The sequence below is a fragment of the Terrapene carolina genome, unplaced genomic scaffold, assembly GCF_002925995.2.
Source record: "Terrapene carolina triunguis isolate 2854851 unplaced genomic scaffold, T_m_triunguis-2.0 Scaffold199, whole genome shotgun sequence".
NCBI classification, from domain to species: domain Eukaryota; kingdom Metazoa; phylum Chordata; order Testudines; family Emydidae; genus Terrapene; species Terrapene triunguis.
In genome coordinates, this window is record NW_020664550.1 from 1915867 (window position 1) to 1936902 (window position 21036).

The window sequence follows — 21036 nt, forward strand, 5'->3', positions numbered from 1 at the left end:
GTTAAACAGCTGCTGCTTAGAGCATTTCGCTTCTAAGCTGATGGTTCAAATCCAGCTCAGGCTGGTACCAACACAAAGACATTATCAGGTGATAACTGTTTCTGTAAAATGAGTTTTGGATCTGCCCAGTTCCCCTTTGCTGCCAGCCACAACGGACTGACTGGATCATGGATACTGACCTATTTTCTCAGCCCCAGTTCCTAGGTCAAGGGAAAATGGTGTAGTGGGGGGAGAATTGAGGTGCTGCAGTCTGTGCAGTACCTGTTCTGAGGCTAAATAGAGCAGTTAATTCTCCAGAACTGTCTATCTTTTAGGAGTACTACATTTACCCAAAAATGTAATTGATGTAGTAGTTGATGTGCCCTATCCCAGAGGTGCTGCATTTTTGTGGTGGGTAAGTGGTTCTCGTATGCTTGGAGGACTGAGATGAAAAAGGTAGCGTAAATATATTAGGATTATATCTACAACACTGCAGTGTCTAGGTAGTCCTTGGAAACCTGGGACCCTTGGGAAAATGATGAGTTACCTTGCACTGTTAATTCAGCACTTGCATACACTGTGCCGTGTTTGTTCTCAGCTACACACTGATACATGCCAGAGTCTTCCAGGGCTAGCTTGGAAAGTCTCAGCTCTCCGCTGCTCACTTCGATGCGGTTCTGTGCAAACAGGAAGAGCAGCGGATTAGATGGGAACAAAGAAAAGGAGACTCAAGACCCAGTTGTTCAGAGCCAAGTTTCATTTCCGCTCCTATGCCAGCTTGTTCCAAAGTTTGTATTGTTTTTCTGTCTATCAAATGCCTTCCTAGCCAAGCATTTACAGGGCTCTCACCACTGTGGTAGCTGAGTGCCAGTGCAGTGAAGTGTGTAGGTATGTACTGACTGATCATTGACTGGTCTGAGGTAAGCACCACTCTCTGGGGAGGCTTTCCTGGCCCGAGGACTGGGTGTAAGGTCCCAGGGCTGCTGGTAACAGTGGAGAGTGACTGGAGAATGGCATGATGGGAATAAACATATGAAATGAGCTTGGCAGTCTCAGCAACTTCCCTTGTGGGGGTGGGGAGGGAGGGTAAAACTACCACCCATATCAGTGCAGTTGGCAGACTGCTGGGCAGGGTCATGGAACCGAAAGAGGAGGGGATGTTACAGGTGAGGACTGAGGTGAACTGGCAGAACTACACGGGGTTCTAGGACTGGAACGGTAGGGTCTATTGCAGGTCAGGGACATGGGCGCGGGTAGAGGTGCAGCCTTCACTGTTCCAAGCAAGGGCTGTGGTACCTGAGAGGTTAACGGCTGCCCATTCCGGAGCCATCTGGTCAGAGGCCGTGGCTTGCCAGCTGCTGCACAGCTCCAGCGTAAGTCAGAGCCAATGTCTGCTTCCGTGTCTGTGATCACCTTCAACCACTCCGGCTGAGCTGCAAAGGAGCAAGAGCGATGTAGGAGCCAGGAAGATCAGATGGGAGGCGGCTCATGCCAGGCCCACAAGGTGGCACTGGCATGGAAGCGGAGTGATTTATCACAGCACGTTACCCCATAGCAGTAGCCTTTGCTTCCTGTGTGCAGAGGCCAGGCCGATTCTTCTCACTGGCTGCATCTACAGTATGAGCGAGGGCTGTGATCCCCCTACATACGTCCACGCACTCGTGTAAACTCTCGTCGAGCTAATGCCAGTATAAATAGCAGCATAGCCACGGTAGCACGGGTAGCAGGAGTGGAGGCTGTGCCGAGTACGAACCCGCCCAAAACTGGTGGTTATGTACTCGGCATGGCTCAGCCATGCCTTGGCTGCCACTAACCGTGCTACCTCGGCTACACTCCTGTGTTGAGCTGGCGTGAGCGTGTGTGCATGAGCAGAGGAATCACACCCGTAACTCCTAGCGTAGCTGTAGCCTGTGGGTCCCCCAGCCCACAACCCTGCATCCAGACTAGACCTACCGCATTATGGGAAAGTCCAGATATGAGGAAGAACCTGGTGACTTCTCTCTCTAGAAATGAAATGGAGCCCTAAATCCAATCAGCACTGAGCTGTGGGGAAGGCTGGATCTGGATTGGAGGATTTGGGTCATGATTATAGCTCTGTCAGACCTGTAGAGTGGATCCAATCTGTGACCCTGGATACAAATACCCCTATGCCTTGGGAGCGTCTGATACTCCCAACTGGGGTTCTAGCTCTGTTATCTCACCTCTTTATTAATTGCTCCAGGGATAACTCTTTTGTAGGTTTTCATTCATCCCTAATGTGTTTGAAAGAAAGGAAAAAGCAGAAACCTGGGCATGTGTTTAGTAGGGTTCTGTTGTGGATTTGATTAGGGCTGGTTCAGATGCGACCAGTTCCCTCCCCAGGGCTCAGCTCACTGCCTGGGGCTCCTTGTGCTTTGGGAAGGGACCTGTTTAAGGGCCTTACCCTGAATAATAATGCGGCCCTGGTAGGTGTCTCTTCCCTTAGCATTTTCAGCCTCACACTCATAAGTGCCTTCGTCTTCAAAGTCAACGTTTTGGATCTGCAGGAGGGGCTCATTGGAGATCCACTTGGAGGGCTGCGAGCTGTCCACCTTTCGCCACTTTATCTGAGGGACGGGGCTATGTAAAAGCAAACGCAGTGAAGCAAAACTGCAGGGCCTAATGCGCAGTGCAACATATAATCCAATCCAGTGCCACAAACTACAGTGCAGCGCAATTGCCTTCCACAGCTACCCCCCGCACCTTCAGCATAGCGGCCAGGACAAAGAGTCTGAGTCTCCACCTTTTGAAATGGTGGCTTGGTCCCTCACCCTACTCTGCATTGGGAATTAAAGCAGCGAGGCTGTTCTTTCTACCCATCATTATGAAGGCCCGAGGGTCTGTGACTCTCTTCCAGTGCTGCTGCCACCCCCAAAGGGTGGAACAAAATGGACCCAAGAATACTCACTTTCCAAATGCGAAACACTCCAGAGTCACCAGCTGCCCAGCCAGGGCGTAGGTGTCGGCAGGAAACTTGGCTTTAATGCTGGGTGCATACTGTCTGGCATCTGCTGAAAGAAAAACACTGGTAAGGAGGTTGCAGGCCTTTCAGAACTGTACACAAAAAGCATTAAAAGGCAAAGGCCCCTGCAAGGATTCACCTCCTAAAACCACATATTTAAGTCTCAAAGACATCAGCGGCTGCGCTGCCTTCCAGCTATCATCCAGAGCCTGCTCGAGCATTGTCTAGTCGTTAAAGCAGAGCCCTGCGTTCTATTCTTGCCTTCGCCACCGATTCGGTGCATGATGCTGGGCGAGTCACTTAACTTCTCTGTGCCTCAATTTCCCACTTGTGAAACAGGGGTAATTGTATTTATTTAGATTTAAAATGATAAAAAGACACCTATCCCAGGGGCTAGGTGCCCCGACATGTTGGTTAATCGCACAATTCAGTGAAATCCCAGAAGCATTAAAATAATCATTCCAACAGGAACTCAGTCAGCCGGACAGCTCCAGAGATCCGCTCCTCATTATGGGATACATACCCTCAGCCCCCTGCAAAACCCCTTGCAAATAGATGTCCTTTGCAGCCTGCCCACAAGGTCACCAAATTCAGCTCCTCCTTGGGGGCGGGAGGAGGGATGTTGTCAAGTTCCAGAGTCCCAAAGCCTTCACAGAGAACACCCTGCCAGCTGCCCCCTCTCTTTTATAATGAGGGGGACCAGCTTCGGCACCCTGCTGACTGAGCTGTGGTAATGCGGCATGGGGAGAGAGGTGGTCCCTCAAGTAGGCTGGTCCCAGCCATTTAAGGTGTTATAGGTCATAACCAACACCTTAAACTCCACTCGGAGATCAATGGGCAGCCAGGGCGGATCCAGGAGCACTGGTGTCATATGCACTCAGCGATCACTCCGTTAAGTCAGTAAGCTGCTGCGTTCTGCACCATCTTCCATCTCTGATTGCTTCTAAAGTATAGCCCAATCCCTACGGATGCATCCTGCTCAGGGAAACAGGATGAGCTCTTCTCACCCTATGCGAGACTCCTAAATTCTTAATGATGAAACACTGCAGCTGGCGATCTCAGTGGCTCGCACTTTTCACTGTGGATCTCGTGCAGTTTGTTTTGTATCTTTAGGTAGTTTGGTAATTTTGCTTTTTACGTAAAATGGGAGCCTTAAATCTGTTCTGAAAAGAAACGACATCCTGGAACTTTCCTACCATCGCCCAAATCCCTGCAGATGGTAAGCGTTTTCCAGGGGAAATGTTCCAATTCCAGAGACTCTCTCCTTCCACTTTCTCTTCCCCAAGATCTCCAGCTGTTTAAGCAAACTAAAGGCCTGATCCAAAGCACATTGGCTTCAATAGGCTTTGGATCAAGCCATAAAATTGTCCCCATTGAATCTTGAGCCAAAGACCTTGTTTCTGTGACAACCACAAGTGCCAGTGCGTGTGGGAATGACAATTGTAGTCACTGTGAAACCACCTACAGGATTCTGCAGCGTATCCTACACTGGCTCCCCATTCATTTCTGGATCCAGCTTAAAACTGTTGTCCTTGATTTTTAAGACTTCCCTCTGGACTTGTTCCAATCAGCCACAGGGCACCTGTGGCTCTTTACTTCCTATCCTGCTCCTTCACCTTGGTTAGCTCCTGCTCTGTAACTGCACATAGCCTCACCATGGCTGGGCAGAGAGCCTCCTCCGCTGCAGCTCTTGCCACCTGGCACAGCCTCCCTGTATCTCCTCCTCGAATCTCCATCTGTTCTCAAACCTCTTTTTCTTTCTCATTTATGCCTTTTAATGTGTCTGTCCTCCTGCTACATTGTGGGAGGTTTGTCACACTGTCCGCGTGTTTGGTATAAAACCCTCTGGTGCGGTGCAGCTAATTCCCCCATGTGCAGCTAAGCCAGTCCTGCGAGCATGTGTGAAGTCAGGGTTTCACGTCCGCGTCCCCTCTTTCGGGGCAGTGAGTGGTACCAGAGAGGTGTGGGTGGGGGGGAGTAGCCCTGGCAGTCCTTTGAGCAGCTGCAATTGTGCATGACCCATGAGAAGGCCCCTTGCAGACCAACCCCCATTGCTACCTGGGAGAATCATAGAATATCAGGGTTGGAAGGGACCTCAGGAGGTCATCTAGTCCAACTCCCTGCTCAAAGCAAGACCAATCCCCAGACAGATCTTTACCCCAGTTCCCTAAATGGTCCCCTCAAGGACTGAACTCACAACCCTGGGTTTAGCAGGCCAATGCTCAAACCACTGAGCTATCCCTCCCCCCTTGGTGGTGTTGGAGGTGGAGGCAGCCAGGGTCAGCAGGTGTTGTGGGCTGCAGGGAAGAGTCTCCCGCTCCTATAACTGCAATAAATGAGAGGTTCTCAGGTGCCATGACTGTTGGCTCCTTGGCCTCTCTGTTGGGACTGCAAGGTAGTGCCACCGTGGTGGTGCTTTTGTGTGCCAGCAACCAACTTGAGACCCACTAAATGCATTTCTGAGAGGCCACTGAGCAGCAGATTGCAATAACCATCCGTAACCACTGACTGGGCCAGGATTTGAACCAGAGACCCAGAGAGGAAAGGCTTGAGCCATCCAGTCCCCCTCTTTCCTACTTTATCTTGGAGAGCTGTTCCCTCTCTCTATAAGAATCAGCTTCTAGGGGGCACCACGTTCCCACTCAGTAGCCCTAGAGTACTGACCCTCTGCAATAAGGGTGAGTCCGGCAAACTTGCTGAAGACACTCTTCGTGATGAAGTCGATGTGGCTTGTGGCAAAGCAGGAGTAGTTGCCCAGGTCCGACGCCTCTGTCTTGGCAATGTAAAGGTTTCCTGTCATCTGGGAGACAAAGCGCCTTCCATCTGCTGGGATGAAGTTGGGAAACTCATTCAGGAGCCATCGATAGGACAGGCCTGCGTGGGAAAGAGTTGAGGGTGAAGTGTGAGAAATGCTGGCTCACCTGGACCACCTCCAGAGCAGGCTGAACCAAGAAGGTTACTTCCCAAGCTGACACAAGCCTGACCCTAAGTTGCTCTATGGATGGTGTTTAGCTTCTCCAGGTCACTAGCCCTATCACGTGACTCCTTTGATTCGCAGGACTTGACTTCAAAAGTAACTCTTGAAAATTGGCTCCTCTAGAATTCCCAAAGGCTCAGCAAGAAAGGGCCAGACCTATGGTCTGGTCCTGTTTCGCCGCATGAGGCCATTTCACACATCACCTGCAATCCCTCAAACCACTGTTACTTGTGACATCCCCTTTGCTCTAGTGCATTACCTGGGTAATGTGGAGGGGGGCTGCAGGTGAACATCGACCCCCAGCCCTCTGTAATCTTCACGGGGTCTCGCTCTTCTGTGGAGAATTCCTGCAAAACTAAACATGCACAGTGAAACCAGCAGGTGAACAGCCATTGCAGCTGCAGAGGGGATACGTTTCATTGGAATCAGGTTTTGTCGTGCCCCAGCGGGAGGCGTGTTGTGCGGTTCTGGAGTGAGCATTGCTCATGTCATTTCCAAGGGAATTAAAGGGGGAGAAATGCACTGCGGCAGGGCAGTGCGGCGTGTTGCTCACCCAGCGACTACCGCCTGCAGGGAGCCAGGATCATTAGCTGTCTTTGCAAGAACGCAGCCAGCACTGCCCCATAGGCTGGCCAGCAGGAGGCACTGGAGAATGATGCAACTCCTTCCCAGCCCCCTCCAGGCCCATGCATTCATCTCTTCAGCAATACACCTGGATTTCCATTGGCTTTGCAGATGGAGGTCCAAAGACCGTTCCCGACACCCCTTTCCTTGTAGTGCATTGAATTCACTGCACCACCAAGCTTGGCCTGGTCCTTTCCCATTAGTGGAAGGCTCTATAAGATTTAATCGAGGAGATGATATTAGGTACCATGTGATTTCTAGCACCGAAAAGGCAAAGGTGGAAGTTCATGCATATTTTACTAGTCCCAACAGAGGCATAAATGGCCCTTGTGTTGGCTGCCCTCATGGCACTGGATGAACGTATCTTGAAAAGGAAAAGGGGGTAGAAAGACAGGCATGGAAGCCTTTTGCATCCAACCCACTAACAACGGGGGGCTATGGAAACGTCTCCCTTATCTTCCTGTGTTAACAGTGGGAGATTTGATTTACCCCCTGTGCTATTGCAGCTGCGTTCCATTTGCACTGTGGAGATGAACAGGTGACTTACAGCCAAAGCGGACGTAGGCTTCTCGGCTCACGACCGTGCCCATGGGGTTAGATGCCAGACACTGGTAAGACCCAGCATCCTTGGCTTTGACTGGATTGCTTATCTCCAAGTTGCCCCCAACCAGCCTGTAACGGGTATCCGGCTCCATCTTCATTTCTGTGCCATTCATCTTCCACCTGCCCAGAACGCAGTAGAGGAGTCGGGGGGGAGAGAGGAGGAACCAATGATCAAAGCTGCATGTTCACATCCGGCTGATACCAATGCATACCGACCAGCCCCTGGTATGAGGCACACACCACGATGTGCATTGGAAGGTCAGTTGTATCTAGTCCTAGATGAAGTCAATATTTACTATGCTAGGGTGGTGCCAATAGGAACACAGTGGATTATCTCTCAGCTGCCTCTACTGCTGTGGGAAGGAAAGAAGAATAGAAGCCCCAGAATTTCAGAAAGGCCTATAGTGTCTGCCCTTTGTCCCTCTGATCCCAAGTGAATTTTAGCTGTAGGTTTTGGTGGGATGGAGTATTTCTGTGTCATGAGTGGCTGGAGTGGCTGACTGGGTTAGAGTTACACTGAGCCTAAAAGGCCCACAGTGATTTAGGATGGATGTGCTGGGACAACACGCAGCAGGGCAGGAGAGGCAGCACCTGTCCATCTTCATGCTTTTCTTTTAAATAAATGAGGGTGTGTGAACGTAATGCTGGTGGAAAATGCTGGGTGGGCAGCTCTGGGGAATTTGTAATGGGCAGCTGCAGGGCAAGATGCCCTGCTACCATGCCCCCATCCTGACCTAGAAGGGTGATAGGATCCGGGCAGTGGCTCAGTCACCCTTCACGGCTGAGAGAGCTTGACTCTATCCCTCTCTGCTAAGAATGCCAGTGGAGGGGACTTCTGTGATACGAACAACCATCCATTAGAAAATGCCACCAGTTCATTCTACATAGTGGCTACAAACAGCCATCAGGTGGTAACAACTTGAAGTCATTACCAACCTGGGCTGGATTCAAACCAGTGATTTAGCAGTGCAAGACTCCGTGTACTAAAACCGGTCCTGCAGGGCTCTTCATAACTACACCCCGCAGCACAATGAGGCAGCTAGTACTGGTCTAGACATGGGAGGCTCCTCTTCTGCTGTAGTTCAAACCCACTGCAATTGTGTAGGTGTTTCTATAATCTGTCTCCCTAAGGCATATATAAACGCCCATCGCTGCAGTAGCTTGGCATTTAGGGATACAGGACAGACAAATGGGAGCAGGTAACCTCACCTGTAAGTTGCAGGAGGGCTGGCTCTTGCTTGACAAGCCAAAGTTATCTTCTCTTCTGTTGAGCCTTCAGGAAAGAGGGTGTTGACTGGTTGATCTTCAAAGATTGGCCCATAGTTTCTTATGGTACCGTGTACCAGGCACCGCCCTGCAAGGGAGCAGCATGAGAGAAATCCTGCTGAGCTCAGCTCCTCCAGGAGGGGTTGTGGAACAAGCTTTTGTCAAACAGTTTTTAAAAGGGAGACAAGTCTGGCTAGAGAGGGGGCCTGTACCAAAACCCCACAACCAAACTCCTCTGGACTTTGGAGAGTTCAGCTCCGGGTTAGAACTTTGCATCTCAGGCTCCTCTCTGGTCCAGATGTTGGGCTTTTCCTACAACGTTAATTTCTGGATTCCCAGTCTCTCCCCTGATAGCAGGGGAGCCATGCAAAATAAAAGCCATTGTAACCTAAAAAACCCCAGCCACTAGTCAGCACGGCCCAAACAAATTTAGCTCCAGAGTTGGGATGGTTGTATTTTGATATGCGTGTGCATCGTCTCGCACAGGCTCCTCTCTCTCTCTGCCAGCGCCGTTTGGGAGTGGGCAGCATGACTTAGGAAACAACAAATGGTTAACACGGTTAGATTAGCATGCAAAGAGCAGTAACGACAGGCTAATGCAGAGGCAGCGTGGAGCAGTGGACTGGCCACAGGACTAGGAGCTGGGAACCCCTGAGTTTTATTCTTGGCCCTGACACTGACAATGTCAGCTTTGTGATGGCAACTTAACATCTTTATATTGTTGTACGAACATTACCCCCCCCCCCACACACACACACCCGCCTGAGAAGTAGGTAAGCAGGACCGTTGGCAGGAGTTAGATCGGGGACCAGGATTCTATTCTCAGCTCTGCTTCTGACTCACTTTCGGGCACTGGGTAAATCATCTCCTCTCTTTCTGGAACTTGAAACCCGCCATTCCCATCTGCCATGCAAAGTGACCCCCGCAGTCACTAAACACACAGTAATTGTTAGGTCTGTTTTGCCAGCAGGAGGTGGGTGTTAAGTTTCTTGGCAGCATTCACACCCAATGGGCCGGATTCTGATGTCACTTACAGCAGCATAAATCAGGAGTAGATTTTACCACTTAAATTACCCTGGTGTAAAAAACTAGGTGAGATCAAAATTAAACCATTTGCTCAGTGGAAATATAGTGTGGGTATTTTTTGACTTCTGATCTTGATCAAACACTGGACATTTTTGAGTAAGAAACAGTAAATCTCAGAGGGACGCTCTTTGAGCAAAGGTAGGGGCCAGATTTTTAAAGGTAAAGCTTTTTACAGATGCAGATAGAGGCCTATTGAAATCAATGCGAGTTAGGCACGTAGGCACTTCTGAAACCCCCCCTAGGCACCTCTCTGTATCTTTAGGCACCCAAACACCTGTAAAAATCTGTCCCATGGTGCTTCATGAGATTTGCAAGTTTAGTGATAGGTTACTGGTGTAGCAGTGGTGTTTGCCTTCCTGTGGAATGGTTCTTGGGACAGCACCTGATGCTTCCTGCTTTGCTCCCTTTACATAAATGCCACCTGACTTGATTTCTGCTGGTTTCCCCCTCTTGCATTCCGTCACCTCTCTGTTTCATGATGGGGAGGGGCCCTCTCTATTAGATTTACGGTAGGTCTCATGAATACTTCTATATTCAGAGACTGAGTGTGGACTACTGGACAGGGAGTTGCACTGGGAATCAGGTGACCTGTTTTCTGTGCCCAGCTCTGGGCAAGTCAGGTCACTGCTCTGTGCCTCAGTTTCCCCTTCTGCAAAATGGAGGTGATGTCTCTTACCCTCCTTGGCTGAAAAGCGCAAAGTATTATGTCATAAGTGAGACGGAGGAATTCAACCTTGTTATCAAGACAAATGGAAACAGTGACAGAGCCACCCGCCAGGAATGCGTAATAAAACCGGTCATATAAATAATAATAAAAATCAACCTGAAATATGTAACAGCAAAAGCAGCTAGTGAGATAACCATCAATTTTCTCTCCCCCCCGGTCACCCACCAGCTGAAACGGACAGCGAGCTCCTCACTGTGAAGCCCGTCTGCCCCATAACTGATAAGCCAGGGAGAGCTCGGCCACCCCTGCCACCTGAATGTGATTGGCGGAAGCTCTTGAGGGCTTTGTGTTTGAATTAATAACTATCCTATGCTATCTCGCCAGCCGTCAGTCTGTCTCCTTCCCTGCGGGATGCCGTGGGACCACTGTTTCAATGAAGCGCCTCTGATAAGTGTGATGTTTTATGCAAGAGTGAATTCCAGCTGGGAAAGGCCCAGCAGGAGTCGTCTGGGCTTGGACGCCCTTTCCCTTTGGTTCATAGGGTTCTTGTTTGATGTCCAGGCTGCCATGGCATACAGGGATGGGGGCAATAGGGGAGAGCGACTCGCTAATTGGCTAAGTCCTCTCTGAACAGCTGGCTGCTTACTGCTGTGTCTGCTGACTGGTGCCTGGGCATTAACCAATTAGCTGAGTCCCCCCCACGGAGCCTCAGTACCGACGTGCTGCTGCAAGGGAGCTGGACTCAAACCGGGCCCTTTGTGGTGCATGGGTATCAGTGGGCAAACACACAAGGACAGGTTGTGACCCCCACGTTACTCACATTGGTAGCAACCCCACTGGTTTCAGAAACTGGCCCATAGATGGTGAAATCAGGGCAGTGGTATTGTGGGGCTTCATAGCCCCTTCCCCAAATCTATGGAGATGCCCCCACTTTGCTGCTGGAATAGTCCCCTCCCGAAAGTGAAAGTCTCTCCTCCTGGCCACGCCAGCAGCAGACACACGGAGCTGGTCTCAGCTAGAATTGGCTCTGTGCTGATCTTAACACTGCTGAGTAGTGGATAAAGTAATCAGGGTTTAATGCAGAATTAATAAGACTGTTGTGTGTTAATCCATTCCAATAGTAAAAAGCAAATGTACTGAGGCGTAACAACTAAGCAACCAGATTTCCATTAAAGTCATTAGAACTTAATAAGTAATGAATGGCAAATGATTTCTATTTATCTATCACCCGAAAGCCATGGTATTAATGCTCAAATGCATTGCTCCGTGTGTCCATGCTACACAAGACAAGCCTGGCTAATCTTTTCTTCTAATTCCACCCAAACACTCCTGCTGTCCTCTACTGCCCTTCTCTGCGGTGGTTATGGACTGCAGCTGTCAGGCATTGATTTTCTATATGTCAACAGTGCAAGAAGGTCAGACAAATTTGTGTCCATGATTCCCAGGTGTCTGGGTGAAATGGCCAGATCTCACTTGTTCAGCACCACAAGCAGATCAAGGTTAAAAAATAAGGCGTTGAAATTCCAGATGGGTTAGGGCGAAGGGCTGGGAGCCCAGAAGAACAGAAAATTCTAAGCCTGCCTGAGCCACGTTGACTCTGTTGTAGGACCCTGGGCACATCACTCCACCTTAGACCTGTCGTTTGTAAATCATTGTCCTTTGGGACAATGTTATCTTGTCGCAACAGCAGGAGGTTGCATTGCTAGGTCATGATGTCCAGTTGCACATTTTCAAGAGCCCTGAGGATATTTTGAAACACATTCATGTCCTGCACGCTTAATTTGCAGGAAGCAGGATGATCCAGTCAAAACTGGGAATGTCCCATGAAAAATGGGACAGCTGCTACCTTACTTGACCTCTCAACTTGCTGCCCTAGGCCATCCAGCAGGTGAAATGGGGCAAGAAAAGCTGTGTCTTAAATGCTGCATCAGAGCAGAGTGGAACTCACTTGAGGAAATAAATCAGACGGCAGAATAAATAGAAAAAATGAAAACTAGAGCACCCAAGATTCCAGACACTGTTTTAGGACTTGTAATATTTCACTCTCTGAGCCACAGCACACCACGGGCATAGCGACCTCTGTCAATATCAAAAAAGCTACATCATGTATTATGAAAATAGACAAAACTATAGTCTCAACTCCTTTGCCACTGCAGTGAGCAGGGGAGGGGACTGCACCAGCCCCACCCCGTGTTGCCGAGCCAGCTGATTTCTGCCCGTTTGATTTTTCTTGTTGTTGCTCAGAATATGCTGAATGCCAAATCTGGAAAGACTAGCTGTCTGGGAGGTTGGATTCTTTAGCCCTGCGCACAGCACAGGGGGGAACAGGAGCAGAGCATCAATGCTGCAGTCGTGCTATCCAGTTCAAAGTTGCGTCAGCAGCAATTCCATGATAAAGCACAGACCGCTTGTATTCGTTGCTTTATGGCATTGCCCCCAGCCTGAAGGCTGGCACTTGAGGGGAAACGAATTGGTTTTATAGCAAATGCGAACAGGCAGACAAAAAAACCAAACCAAAACCCAAAGCAGTTACTTTTAAAGAGAAGCTTTCTTGTGGGAACAAGTGGACACAGCTGTGGTTAGTAACAGACTTCAAGCGTTTTCTAAGGCTTCTTCTCAGTGAAGAGAAGCAGAGATATTTTTAGACTTTCCTTAATAATATTTTGCACTCTGGTAACACTGTTCATCAGATAATTTTCTCTGCACGTTACAAGCTTTTAATCTTCTCAGCACTCCCGGGAGGTCATCACCCTCATTTGACCAATATACAGAGAGGGGAAGTGACTTGCCCTGGTCCCAAGGGAGTCAGCGGCAGAGCTGGGAATGGACCCCTGGAGTCCTGAGTCTCCTGCTTGGCCCACTTGAGGTGTTTCACCGCAAGGTGCTAGTCCCCTCTCAAACTTGGTTATTGAGATCGGTTGCATCATAAGTTTATGGGGCTATTTTCTAGTGACCTTTGAGTTTTTTAGTGACTCATTCTTTACGGACTCAGCCTGAGTGGCGAGCAAGTCTCATAAATGCAGCTGGTTAATGGTGAGGCCCAGCCCTGTCTTGCTGTGTCCACCGTAGTTGGTCAGACCTATTTCCAAACAGGTTGATTGCCTCCTGATCTAGGCCAGGCCACGCCCCTCCCCTCCCTAGGGACCCAGAGAACATTAAAAGGTAATTAGATATTTATAAAGGACAGCAGAGAAGCCTCTCCCTGGGAGGATGAATTAGCTCAAAGACATTATCTAATTTTCAGCTGTCTGAAGGAAAGGGCTCCCTGCTGAGAGGACGTCCCTTTAAAGCACAGCCTGAAATGACTTGAGATCCAGCAATGGTTCGTTATGAACAGCAAACGGGATGGTGGAAAATGAGTCCCTGGAAAAGCAGCGAGAGAGGCCGTGTCAACAGTGTGATCTGCCGATGAGGTGAAATTCACCCCTGTGCAGGGGGCCAAAACAAATCCTAGAACCACTTGCTGAAGTGGGACATAAGTGGTGCAGAGGGACGAATTTAATTGATAGTGACCTCAGACAGAGAGCAGCCTGTTTGCAATGTGCCACACATTCCCTCCCTCCCTCTCTCTGACTGGTGCAATCGGACCTTAGCCACTAAAGTCGTGCTCCTGAGCTGTATGAACTCCACATGAGAAACATGCACAAGCCATGTTAAAGCCACATGTAGAACACACAGGATTCATGCTAGGCGAGCCATGAATAAGTGAATATGTGCCCCATGTAATAGGTGAATACGTGCCCCATGTAATAGGTGAATACGTGCCCCAAAGAATTCCACGTTCGGCATTTTGGATGAGGATCCAAACAACCTAGCTGGTTCCCCAGCCGCTGTGTATCTGGTAGTTAGTCAGTGCCAATGCCTGGCATGTATTCCCAGGCTGAGATGCCCCCTCTTACCCGTAAAGGTGATGATGGCTAATGAGATGAAAACCAGCTCCGTGAGAGTTCCCATCATGTGCCTCGGGGTGGGAGTTATCTTTATTGAGGAATAGGGACGGGGACCCTGCAAGAGAAAGAAAAGAGGATTTATTTGCAGCAGCTGGGCAGTCCAGTTCCAGCTGTTACAGAGCCTACCTTCCAGCTGGGAAATCCCCACTGGCTGTCTCTCTGATGTGGAGCGCTCCCTCTCAGGGGCGTGCCACTGGGTGATGAAGTACACCCCAAAGAACCATTTCCCCCACTCTCATGACCCTGGAGTTCGCAGGGGTTGGAAAATCATTTCCCTCCAGACATACAAGTTCTACAAACACAAAACAATTGTTTAAATTAGTCAGGTTTTCCTCAAAAGACTGAAAAGCAAAAATGTTCAGGTTTGGGGGTTTTGGACAAAAAAATAATTTAGTTGGTAAAAATTGGTTCTGTAAGAATCCATGTTTTCACTGAAAAAATAGTTTTGACAAAAAACTTCTGACCACCTCTACCTCCAGGCACTGCTGCTAACCTGAAATTTTCTGTTCAGATCCCCTCTCGATTTTGTGTTTCTCTTCTTAATCTCATGATCAAGCTGTCCCTTGCCCCTGCCTCCTGGTGCACAGGAGCCAAAGGAGACCAAAAAAAAGTCGAAGCATTCTCTTTTTCCAATCACATTGTCATCCCATTGTCCCATGGTGTGTGAATCAGCCCAAGAGTTGCCTCCAGTGTCCCATTGGGCGAGGTGGGATGGCCCTGCTCAGTTATCATAGCGATGGGTGTACTATGAGATGGAGAGGATCAGCTGTTGTGCTCAGTGGTGATATTTTGGGGAGTCCTCTTGGAGGCTTCGCTGCAACCTACTTGATCTTTTTGTATTTCTCTGCACTGAAGCCTATGAGTAGTTAAAACCAGAGACAAGGGAGCACTGGGGCATTTGCTGATGCAGTGATGTTGGTTAGTGGATGCAGCCGTTTTGCTAATCCCCTAAGAGGGTTCCATCTTTTCCAGCTTCTCCATGGGATCGAAAAAGCCTGCAGCAGCTTATGAACCTCCTGCTGCAACATTCCCCTGACCACTGCTGCCGCACCCACTGCACACACCTGGCAATCGCAAAGTCTTGCTGCTGGTGCATCATTTTGAACTAGATTTGCCACCTGACTAGCTTTGACTAGCTCAGCCGTTTCCCTTTAACAAGAAAATCGAAACTGAGCTAATTTTTTTTCTCTTAACAAAAGCAACTTTTAAAAAATGACATTCAGGGGCTCGCTTCTTAGCCATGTATTCTTGGGTGCTCCTCTTAAAGTGAATCCCCAATAAACCAGTATTGAAACCACTTGTCAATGGCTAGGCAGCTGGTATGCTGTGATTACTGCTTAGCCACTGTTCGTCGCTCTATCCCTTTCCCTTGTGCTCCCCACACCATCTGTTTGCTGTACCCACCTGTGGCTCTCGTCTTAAACTTAGCGTGTAAGTTCTTTTGGGCAAGGTTCTATGTTATATGCTTGTCCAGTGCCCAGGACAGTGGGGGCTTAGATAAATCATAAATAATTGAAATGCACGTGCCTGAATACAGAGCTGGTTCCACATGTATTTCTGCTCACTGACACCAGATCCAGCATGCTTGATTTGCAAGGTGGAAAGATGATCTATCTCATGCCGCACACCTGAGATTTGAAAAGCCTCTTGGACTCTTTCTGCCTCTTACTTCCTCACCAGGAACAAAAGTCTACACTATTGGGGCTTAGGAGAGAGAAGACTGGATCCAGATCTAAACCTTCCCAGCGTTCTGGGGAGCTTGGATACGGGGGTTTGGATCAGGCCTTTGCTTTTAATGATGCGTGAAGCAGATGAGAACCCTGCTCTCCCATAGCTGTAGTGACTTTTCAGGGCTTATGGTGGTGGTATATTTGTATTAAGGTGATGCCTAGAGTCCCCAACCAAGACCAGAGCACCATGGTTTGCTAGGAGCTGTACATACCCATAGTAAGAGACAGTCCCTGCCCCAAAGAGCTTAGAGTCAAAATAGACAAGACAGACAAAGGGTGAGAAGGAAGTATCATTATCCCCATTTTACAGGTGGGGAATTGAGACACAGAGAGATTAAGAGGCTGAGTCTAATTTACATTAAAGCTGCTTTAGGCCACTTTTATGGTGTAATTTGGACTCCCTTTAAAAGAGAATCATGCCCCGAGTGTTGTGCTGAGACCCCCTTGCTGACCAGTCTTATACTGCCCGACTGACCTGTCTGTATCAATCTGTGCTCTCTTGTCGTAAGCTCCTTAGGGCAGGGAACATCTCTTTTGTTCTGTGTCTGTACAGTGCCTAGCCCAGTAGGGTCCAGGTCCATGACTGGGACTCTTAGGCGCTATGGTAACGCATGTCATTATTAAAACAACAAGTGACTCTCCTGCGTCCTGTAGACCAGTGTTACTTAACTGGTGGGTCTCAAAAGGCAATCGGGGGGGGGGGGTCATGAGACAGCGATTTTATTACGACGCACAGCAAAGAAGATCTCACTCCTGCACAAGCCAAGTACTCTCTGTTAGCCTCTCACAAGACACACACATCAGTTATCCAGGCTTCGCATTGATACATTTTTTACTCTTACTGTTAGAGTATGTGGAAGGAGGTCATGAAAAATATTGATTTTGAATAAGAGATCTCCAATCTGAAAAGGCTGAGAAACACTGGGCTAGGGCTGTCCTGTTGTATCCACAGGGGCATCCTCCCTATTGGGGTAAAAAGATGCATTTGGTCAGCAGTTAAGGCTTGATGACACGTGGAGAGCAGATCTGTTGATCTGTCACTTCTCTTATTTTAATTGCACTTTACATTTTTCTGCTTTATAAAATATAGATGCTGCATTCGAATGAAAGGAAATTTCGTTCTGCCTTTCCTGGGTGCCTTAAACAAACACTAGTTCCGAGTGTACGTGACTGGGCAGGAGCTCTCCTCATAGAAGGAGAGGGGTTGAGTCTCAATAACCCTCTGCATATTTACTTGTGCCAGCTTTCCCCTAGTGTTTTCTTCTCCGTCTCCCAGCAAGGCAGCTATCTCATCACAGGTGAGCTGGCTTTAAGTATTTATCAAGCGGCGCTTAACTGTATTTTGAACCCCAATCCTGCTTGTTTAAATTTACGCCGAGTCTCAGCAGCTAGAGCCCACCCCCAGCTTCACAATGCCCTGATTGCTACTATTCAAATCATCTTTTCTTTTTAACTCCCTTTATCAATGGAGGCCCTCCACGCCTCCAAAATCTCTCTCTCTTTCTCTCTCTCGTAGCTCTTTCCTTTACAACGTTTTTTATGCAAGATTGCCTGGCTAAATCCCAAACTAGGTTATTCCATTCTGCCAAACTAGCAGTTCCCCTCTGTGGATTCAACTGAATCCAGTCTTCATTAATTTGTTATTGGTGCAGAATACCTGCTGCGTTTCATCTCAGAAGTGGTTGTATTACAGTGGTGGATGAGAAGCCTCTTTGCACCAGCCCCCTGTTTATCTGACTAGTAAAGGGAGTGTAGCATTTATTCAGATTTCTAGTGTGAATGCTGCAGGGTAAAGAATGTTCACAAGTTTCAAATGTTGGGTGTTTTGGATAAGCGGAGTTTTGATGAATCATGTTTCGTTGATTATACAGCCTGTAAAGTATTTACGGTTCCTTCAGGAGGAAAGGCACCATACAAATGTGCTTTGCTATTGTGTATTTACCCTGCAGACTAGCACGGAGAAGGCCAGTTGAGGACACTTAACTGCCTGCAAGACAGGACTTCACAGTTCTGCTGCTGCAAGTGTTGGCGGTGCCCTTGTGTGTTTCAAACCATAGGATTCATTCCTTATGGCCCAGCAGAGACGCTTCATCGGTGATGCTTGAAAGTTCCCCAAGAATGCTAGTACCAGTGCAGCTAGCTGTGGAAATGGAAAGACCCAGCTCTGTTTATTTCATCAGATGAAGAGAAAGGGGATCAGTCACATCTAACCGCGCAGCCTTTTCTCTCCTCCTTTATCGCTACGTCCAGGGGACAATCAGAATGGACCTGCATCCAGAACAAAGAAAAGTGACCCAGGGACATGAAGCAAGACCCACGTAATCAGCTAACAGAGTCATGCCATTTGAAGTCCAGTTTATGAAATAATGGGCTGGGGTGGGATTTATGGGCTCACTGTACCATTTCTCTCAGTTCGGTGACATTTTCATTGCTTCAGGATTCCAGAGGGATGTTAATGCTGACCTGCTGGCATCTGCTTGATGTTATGATGAGCTGACCCATCTGGTCTCCCCCAAAATCCATCTCAGTATCTGGTTTATGTGTAAATCCGTGCTCGGACTGCAGGGTGCGGGAGGAGGTTAGCAGGGAGAAAACCTGTTTAAATGGTTCTCGTTGGCACTGAGCGTCTCAAGGAGTCTTATCTGGAAAGGGGAAGTACATGTCTCAAAACAAGATTCAAGTCATGCGTACATCGGAAGTGGGCACTTCTCACGTGTTGGGCCCCATCCGGGCTAGCCCCCCTGAAAACGTCTGGAAAAAATGGGAACATGATCAATAGGAAGAGCTCAAGGTGGGGCCGAGGTATGGCCAACACTTGGAGAGGCTGCAGAATGGACAGAGAGATTGCTGCAAATGGTGACGTTTGCATTACTTACAATTAGAGATGGGAATAGAACCTCCCCTGGCTATTCTGGAGTCCATGTTCCCATTCAGCTCGGTGTAGGGCCCGACTCAAGAAGATCAGAGCTGGACCTGCCTTTGAACTTCCCCAAAGTTCAGGGCTTTGAATCCACTGTAGAAAGGTGGATCTGAGCTCTGAATACTTCATTTGGAGCTGAGCTTCTGCAGAGTTTTGGATCTCTGATGATCCAGCCCAGACCTGTCTCTACCTCTAATTAGAAGAGGGGCCTCTGGGACTTGTTTCCCCATTTCTATCTGATGTTTTGACAACCACTCCAGAGCCTTCTGTTGCACTAAAAGGGGATCTGTCAGGCCCACTGATGGATGCCCTCATTAATGGACGAAGGGTGTGCATGTCTGAACACACATACATGTAGCTGCTGAAGCATTAAGTTTTTCCTAGGCAGCCCCTGGGAGCTGGGAAAGATCAATTATCATGGAAATGACGTTATGGTGCTAGAGTGAGACACTTAGAAGTCCCCTGAGCCTCCCTGCCTTCCAAGCCCCCCTAAGTACGAGTGCTTTCTCTGGGAGCTGATCCTGTGGATGAAGTCACTCTAAAAGGCACCGAGGTTCCTTGTGGTGAACGAGCGCATGCAGACGCATATATGTGAACACGTTCACCTGGAATCGCTGCTTCAGTGGGGAAAATGACTGGTGACTCGATAAGGGCTGGAGGGTTGGAGGTTAGGATGATGTGACACTGCCTTCACAGACGGATTTCACTCCCATCTGGTTAGTTACCCGTGACCAGCTACTTCAGTTCCAAGAACCTGTGAACACTTCCTATTCGGGATCTAAACAATCTATGTTAAAGTCTGTCTCAGCTTGTAGTTAGCTGTGACACTCTATTACCTCCTCTAGATCTGAGGAAGAGCTGTGTGAAGTTTGAAAGCTTGTCCCTTCCACCAAGAGAAGTTACTTCATTGAAAGATATTACCTCGCCCACCTTGTTTCTCAGATCTGCCAGTATCATATGTGGAATGAACCATCTATTAAATCTTTAAACTCCTTCACTGGAGGCCCTCATCCACTGTGCCATCACTAACCATTGACATTCAGTTGACCTCAGTGGCCATTATGAAGTACTTGGGGTATATACACCAGGCACTTTCAGCATGGATACACTGGGGACAATCAGCCAGCATAGCAGGGGTGGTCTGCATGTTGCATTCAGTAGCATGGCAGTTGTATTCTATGTGGATGCACCTGGAACTCACAGCAGGAATCAGGCAGATTTAAAAAAAAAAAAATCCAGACTGCCTGTTTGGTCCTTCCCTACCCCTGCAAAAGACGTATATTAAAATCTCTGTTCTCAGCCACCCCTTCCCCTGACATACACTTGGAAAACCAGTGCATTTGCACCAAGCTATGTCCATTGAGAAGTAAAGCCCACAGCCTCTCTCCTCCAGCCTCCCATCTTGCCTTGCATTTCATGAGCCAGCCCATCCCCACCTTTCACTCCCTGCTCCTTGAGAGTTTTAATGTGTACCCATCTAGAGTTGCTCTGATTTACTCTGACGTGTGTGGGAGCAGCGCTACCCGGTGGCCCCCTAGGGCTGCCAGCATAGGCAATGCTGTACCTCCTCAGCAGTGCTCACTGCCTCAATCTGTCAGCTCCCACCCTTCGGCGAGGAGCTGGGCTTTAACAGGAGGAGACTATGATGCCATCACAGGCAGAGTGCAATCTATTAAATGAGTGTAGCTTAATCCCCCATGGTTAAGTGACAAGATGAGCATTTGGGCATAAACGTAACCATTCCTACAGCAGCAGCATCCCATAATAAAAGGGCATTCCTGACTCTGTTGCCATGGCTGGGACAGGGAGCCAGGCGTTCATACAGTGCTGAAAGGGAGGATGGTGAAGTCAGGAAGGTCCCAAACATGACCTTTGTTTGGCTTTGGTTTGCAAAGTCCAGGCAATATTTTGTGCATTTTTTTTCTCAGTGTTTTGGATTTGAATTCATTTTATTATAATGTATTTGTTTGTTCATTCTTCCCAAGAACCAGTGTTATAACGGCAGCCCATGTTCAGGAGCAGAGATGGGACTGGATCTAAATGCCAAACTTAAACTTTCCTGAAGTTCGTGAGATTCAGCATCCAAAACTGGATCCAAGTTTTGCAGTTGGTCCCTGCTTCCGTAAGGAGACCAGTATGAATTCTACACCCCATAGGAGACCAGTATGAATTCTACACCCCAGACCAGAATATCCTCTAATGGTCAGGTGTCCAAAATCCAAACCAAGATCCAGGTTTGGCAGCTGGCCTCACC

The 21036-nt window shown here is 48.5% G+C and overlaps 1 protein-coding gene across 1 annotated transcript in view; it reads right to left on the bottom strand.

Annotated features, from left to right (window-relative positions):
- The window catches only part of LOC113407155 (contactin-2), a 46158-nt gene that overhangs the window by 10138 nt on the left and 14984 nt on the right, over window positions 1–21036 (bottom strand). The window contains exons 2-10 of the mRNA XM_026655258.1: window positions 14082–14187; window positions 8373–8517; window positions 7108–7283; window positions 6196–6291; window positions 5624–5833; window positions 2906–3005; window positions 2402–2577; window positions 1276–1412; window positions 527–656 (exon numbers count right to left, since the gene is read on the bottom strand). Of these exons, the coding sequence (XP_026511043.1) occupies window positions 527–656; window positions 1276–1412; window positions 2402–2577; window positions 2906–3005; window positions 5624–5833; window positions 6196–6291; window positions 7108–7283; window positions 8373–8517; window positions 14082–14139 (1228 nt within the window). The 5' untranslated portion in view covers window positions 14140–14187. The remainder of the gene's footprint in view (window positions 1–526; window positions 657–1275; window positions 1413–2401; window positions 2578–2905; window positions 3006–5623; window positions 5834–6195; window positions 6292–7107; window positions 7284–8372; window positions 8518–14081; window positions 14188–21036) is intronic.